The sequence below is a fragment of the Limulus polyphemus genome, unplaced genomic scaffold (assembly GCF_000517525.1).
Source record: "Limulus polyphemus unplaced genomic scaffold, Limulus_polyphemus-2.1.2 Scaffold5574, whole genome shotgun sequence".
NCBI classification, from domain to species: Eukaryota; Metazoa; Arthropoda; class Merostomata; order Xiphosura; family Limulidae; genus Limulus; species Limulus polyphemus.
This window is the reverse complement of record NW_013671184.1, coordinates 9,493-16,028: the sequence shown is the minus strand read 5'-3', so window position 1 is coordinate 16,028 and position 6,536 is coordinate 9,493. Positions and strand designations below refer to the sequence as shown.

Sequence of the window (6,536 nt, the reverse complement as noted above, 5' to 3'; positions counted from 1 at the left end):
ATTGATTTTGGTTGTTTAATATTCACATAGAGAATCCATTTTTTATCACTGGTGACAATTTTGTCCAAAAATAGTTCATATGCATTACGTGCCAGAAGAGATGAAGCAACATTAACACGTTGGAAAAAATGATCATCGGAGAGTTTGTGAGCCACCCAAACACCTTCTTTATGGAGTTTTCTCATATTCCTTAAATGTTTACGTATTGTTTCATCAGAGACATCCATTTTCAGAGCCATTTCACGAGTGTGTTACCTTGGGTTGGACTGAACAAGTGTCTTCAGAGCATCAGTATCAATTCCAACGTGTCGGTCCCTGCCATCACAGTTTTTAAAGCTGAAGTCACCTGAACGAAACTTGCTGAACCATCACTGACATTAATGAACATTCAAAACATTTCCATAAACTTCTTAGATATTTGTTGTGGCTACAGAGGCTTTGTTTCCCTTCTTGTATTTAAACAGCATTACATGCTGAACGTATGTCTCCTCATGTGCCATCACTATAAGAGTATACTAAACTTTACACATTATCTAGGCTACACTAACGTGATGTTCAGGCAGTTCATTTAACTATTATACATGATGTTCATTTTTGGGGCATGGTTTATGAAAGTGTTCCAAAACGTGACATTAATTTCTTAACGACCTAATAGATCAAGCTTTGCCACTATTGTGTTCATTAATTATCCTTTTCTATGACTTTACTGTCTTTTGCTCTGTACTTGTTAATTTTTGTGTATCCCTACTTATTAAGTTATTTCTTATTTTGTGTTCTTTGCTTGGTTAATTCTTATTTTAATCTGTAGTTCATTTAACTATTATACATGATGTTCATTTTTGGGGCATGGTTTATGAAAGTGTTCCAAAATGTGATATTAATTTCTTAATGACCTAATAGATCAAGCTTTGCCACTATTGTGTTCATTAATTATCCTTTTCTATGACTTTACTGTCTTTTGCTCTGTACTTGTTAATTTTTGTGTATCCCTACTTATTAAGTTATTTCTTATTTTGTGTTCTTTGCTTGGTAAATTCTTATTTTAATCTATATTCCTTTAATTCTTTCTGAATCTCTTACTAGCTGTTACACATATGAGTTACTTATAACAGTTTTTACACTATGGAATGCTTGTATGTAATTTTTCATAAGGCCTATCCAACAAGCTACCACTAATTCGCACCTGCAATAACATGGATTGCAGTAATAGTTAGTAGACTGTTATTTATGCTGTGAAGTGCTTGTGCAAAACACATTAAATAAAACACAGTTATTATTGCATAATTTATACATGAATCATACAACTTTTAAAGCTAATAATTCATTATGAAAATGTTCTTTGAATAAAATGAAATTGACAATTGTTTTGTTGAAATGAGTGAATACAATAAGTTGAACTTCATAATGATATAGTTATTTTATGTTTTAATTTAAACTAAATAATTTAAAACCATTGATAGGGTCGAATTGCCTCATTATGTCCCAACAGAAAGGGCATATACAGAATTTTGGATAGGGGATCCAACTCTTGGACTAATGTATAAACCACTGAGGTCTATAGGCACATATGGTTGCCCTGGCAAAGGAAAGGCATCAGTGCATCACAATTCTCATACACCTAAAGTCCACAGAGAATTTTGGTGTGTTTCATTCCTTTTTTTCTGCCAATCACCACTGAAGATGAACAAGTACTCTCTTCTCTCTGAGGGTTGTATCATCCCATCCTTCAAAGTCCACTCGATTTCATTATTAAGGACATCCTTAATTCTTCAAGGAAGCCTGTGTGGCAGTTGTGTTATCAGGTGGATGTAACCTATATATGATGATGTGTGATTGTTATGTCTTATTAGCCCATCAACAAATTTAATGTGTAAGTCATGAGATCCTATCTTTGTTATGAGTTCAATGTGGTAAAACATCCTCAACTAGTGACCTCAGTTGCTTAAAAAGCAGCCTTTGGATGTGACACAGCTGCAGCAATGCCAGCTACATGGCTAGTTTTAAGCAACTTCTGCCTCAATCACCTGAGTAGCTTAATGTTCATAATTATTGACTAGTACCAACTCAGCACCCAGCACTTAAGTAGAAATATGATTGTTTGATTGGGTGCAACCTGTTTTTTTTTACAGAAAATGGTGAGTTTCCTACATCTGTGCACACCACAGAACACCACTTGAGTGATTATCAGTATCGCTATTTATTTCTCAACATACATTCATGAGTCCAGTCTGGTTGGAACTGGATAACTGGATGTTTCTGCAGAACTGCAGTTCACTGCTAAGATGAAGTTAATGACACACCACTTCACCTCACATCTAGCATGTTCCTGTTTGCCAGAATGAAGTTTGTGCAAACTGGCCAAAGTAATTGATTTATTTGAAGTTTCTAATATGCAGCAAGGTTGCATAAAATCTTGACTGTACTAATATCCATTAGAAATTCAGTCTTATACCACTGTGTTGTTACAGACATATATCACATGGTTACCAGAACTGGTTACTATAATGTTGGATACAATCTGAATACTGTGCCCACTTGAGCTAGTGGCTTGACCTGATGTAGACTTGACTTGTTGAAAGTAGATGGAGCAGCTACAGCATTTGTTTTAGTGCTGGTCATAACAATTCTTGCACCTGATAATTCTATCTCACAACAGAATATGGACATTCACACTTCCATTGTTCAGGTTAGCCACAGGTAAGATAGATTCTTAATGTTTCTAGCATCTTTAGGATGGCATCTTTGCTGCATAGGTGGTGTAGCCATGACAACTGGACCTGGGTAGCTCTGCTCGTCTATAGGGAACTATGGTAGCCACACCATGACGTATTGCAGTATCTGTAGCAGTGGAACCATTGTTCAATATTTGGATCAAGCCTTGGAAAGCAGAATCTATAACTACAGTTACCACTTCTGCTGGCTTTTCATTCTTCTCCAGTTTCTGGTATGACACAATTACTTTGCACCATGATGCTATAGAAATGACCTCCATGAAAAACTTCACATTCTTGTGACCCATGTGGAGGAACACTGGTTTACTTGGCAGTCTGTCAGTGAGTTTATTGATAAGATTTTCACTGTTTTCAACTTGACATGCTCAGGAATACCTTTCTATGCTATTTTAGATCATGAATGGTCAAGTTCATTTATGGATTCCTCAATTCTCAAAAGTGTTGAATCTTATACAACTCAATGGCAATTGCTCCTCATCCAAGTGTATTAGGCATTGAGTGTTAGAAAATCCAAGCTCAGCATCACACAATGATACACCTTTCACTTTTCCATCTGTTTGAAATGACAGTCTTCATGAATCATTTGAAGTGATAATCCTGATCTTCCTTCACCAATATTTTAAATACTGACAGGTAGCCTGCTTCACATCATTTTTATTGTGAAACAGTAATGCAAATAGGTACCTGTTACCAGGGTCTCAACCACTCTGTCACCTTCAGTATTTATGGCACTCATCACCTTTTAAAAGTTCAGATACATGCTTCCAAATGGTTGAGATGTCCTTAGATGAAATCTCTAGAAAAACACTGCCAAGCTTAAGGGTTGATTTCATTGTCACATTCTGTGTCAAACCCAGTTAGTAAATATGGTCTCAGGGCATTGTCAGTATGCTTATCTTGTCTGCAAGGCTCTGACTGTTTAAGTATTCACAGGATTGTGGTAAAAGCTGGTTTCTCCATTTGACAGTTGTGTTTTTTCTTGGAGATTTCATCCACCACTCCCACATCACTTCTCTTAAACCAGTGCTTGACAATACATGGGTTAGTCAATAAATGCCTAGTAGTCCTATAGAGACTACCCTAGTTAGACTAAGGATATCCAGACTGATCAATGCCATCATGTTCCATTTTTAACATCATATGTTTCTGCATGCAGGAGGTAACCAATAGTGTCTGTGTTTCACCAGCTGCCTGACAATCTTTTAATCCTGAGGATGGATTGAGAATATGGACATAACTCTAACTGTAACTAGTGAATGCTTTTGGTCCATAAGAGAGCCTCTTCTAGTCCTTTCTGCACTCTCAAATAATTCTCACCTCAACCATGACATCCTTTTCTTCACTTTTTCTGCATGGTTTTAGAAACTACTCTTCCATGGTCTCAGCTTAGAAATTTTACAGAACCAAATAATTAAACAGAAAAAAAAGCATATTTAAAATCTACCCTGCAAAAGCAAATCATAGGTCACTGTGCCATAATGTAACTTAACTTAATCTATGGTATTCGAGTATGCTGACAACCTTTATTTTCCCTCATAACTAACAATAAAAAAAATAATTTGTCTTGTAATTTGCATTGACCTTATGTGTATGGACGGGGTCAAAGTGTGCATGTCACAATCTTTTACAAGAGTTACATTCAAAATTTGATTAAACAAATTTATAATCAATGAATGTCAATAAACTTGGCATCAAAATTTAATTTATAATTCAAATTCTAGTATTATGTAAATTTTAATTTCTTTGTTTATAAAGGAAATATTTAAGTAAATTCTTATTTCTTTACCTCTCTCTGCGATATGATGTCTCTCTTTCTGAATTTAAGGCTAAATAATTGTATAGTATATCTCTCGTATGTTCCTGGGCCAATGGTTTAGAGAGGGAAACACGTAGAATTTTGTAACATTTATAACTTGGTGTTTTTTATATAAATATGAGCATTGTATTTGGTTTGTGCTATTGTCAGCTTTTAAAATAAATGAATCGTATTGGCCAGGTGAAGAAGGGGTTAGAGAGCTTGTACAAGAAAGTGGAGAAGCATTTGTGTGAAGAAGAGAACTTACTTCAAGTGAGTTTGTAGTGTAGTCTCAACTTGGAATTTTCTTGATTATGTGCAGTTTACTATAAAAATATCTGGCTTTCAGTTTGAAAGAACAGGAGGAAAAAAAAACATTGTTAACTACTACTTTCTATATATATAATTCTTTTGAGTCTGGTCTGGAATCATTATATATATATAAACTCAACTAGAGGCATAGAGTTAACATAACTTTGGTTTCATATATTCATTTTTTTCTTAAATATGATTTTATGCAGTTATAAGAGAGAAAGTATAACTATACTAACAGTAATAATATTAAAAATAGTGCTAAACATTTACTTATTTACTAAATGAAACAAATTCTAAATATATTGAAGACATAAGTGTTTTTTTTTCTTATGCAATGCAAAACTGTTCAACGTCATTTTATGAAGAGTACCTTAATAGAGTATTCCCAGTGAGGACACATTTTAGTATGATTATGTTATGATATTATGTTAAAATAAGACTCACAATGATTTAAGTCCCATCATTTATTACTGCCTCTGTACAGGTTTCCAATAATAAGAGCATATAATAATGTTAGAATATAATGATATTATCAAATTTGACTAAGTATTCTAAACATATATATATATATTGGGCTTAATCTGTTATTTGTAGGCAAACATGTTTATCACATTAGTCAATTAATCCTAGAAAAATGCATTGTACAGAAGCACTGATACTAAAATACAATATATACATACATATATACATTTTATTCTGTCTTTTTACTAGATCTTAACCTGGAAAGTTTGGTTTGTTTTGATTTAAAAAAAAAACAAACTTCTATTCTTCAAGCTAGTATACTTAATTTATCTTATGAAATACTTATCTTTATTTCCTTTAGGTTGTTTGGCACTCCATGCAAGACGAATTTATCAGACAATACAAGTATATTGAAGGCCTAATTGAACGCTGCTACCCGGGTTCAATGATAATTCTGGAATTTACAATTAATGATATTCTTGAATTCTTTTCTGAAATAGCTCGGTCTCACTAATTGTTCATTATTGTATCGCAAAAAAAAAAGAGATTTAATACTAAGCCAATAAAACCAGTAGTATATCATGCACTTCATTGATTTCATTCAGACAACAACAACTTCTTTTCATGAATAAAATGAAATTAGAAATGCTAATGATTGGTTTAATAACTATCAATGATAACGTTGCTATGAAACTAAGCACGGGTGAGTAAGTTTCCTGTATAACATTTTATTACAAATATTGTTTATGATAAACTACTATTTAACACAGTTGCTAGTACTAACCATATTTAAATGTTCTCTTTAGGAATCAGCCAAAAATTTCCATTACTACATCAAAACAAGCATTGTAGTGTTTTGATTGGGTAATTTAATAAATTAATCAAGCAGTTGATTACTTTCAGCAGTGATTATGTTGATTATTGTCACATAAAATAATAGATCAATGCTATTAATGCTATTTCTAATTGTAACAACAGTGATTTATTATTAAAAAAAAGAGACGAATTATGTTAAATCATAATCATGAATGAATTTTTGGTGGATAAAGTAATTAATAAATTTTTACATAATAGCGTACCAAACAATTCTTTTAAATCAAAGTAAACTAATTGATTGTTACATTCTTTACACTTCTAAAAAAATTGACTTCATTTGAGATAGCTAAATAATATAACTTTTTTAAAGCTGTAAATTTTGTGTTTAAATTTGGTCAGAATTTATCCATACTTTT

The 6,536-nt window shown here is 32.9% G+C and overlaps 1 protein-coding gene across 1 annotated transcript in view; it reads left to right on the top strand.

The window, feature by feature from the left end:
* Positions 1-5,890, top strand: part of LOC106472743 (exocyst complex component 1-like) — a 47,679-nt gene extending 41,789 nt beyond the window's left edge. The window contains exons 7-8 of the mRNA XM_013933399.2: positions 4,729-4,800; positions 5,666-5,890. Coding sequence (XP_013788853.2) covers positions 4,729-4,800; positions 5,666-5,818 — 225 coding nt within the window. The 3' untranslated portion in view covers positions 5,819-5,890. The remainder of the gene's footprint in view (positions 1-4,728; positions 4,801-5,665) is intronic.
* The last annotated feature ends 646 nt before the right edge of the window (positions 5,891-6,536 follow it).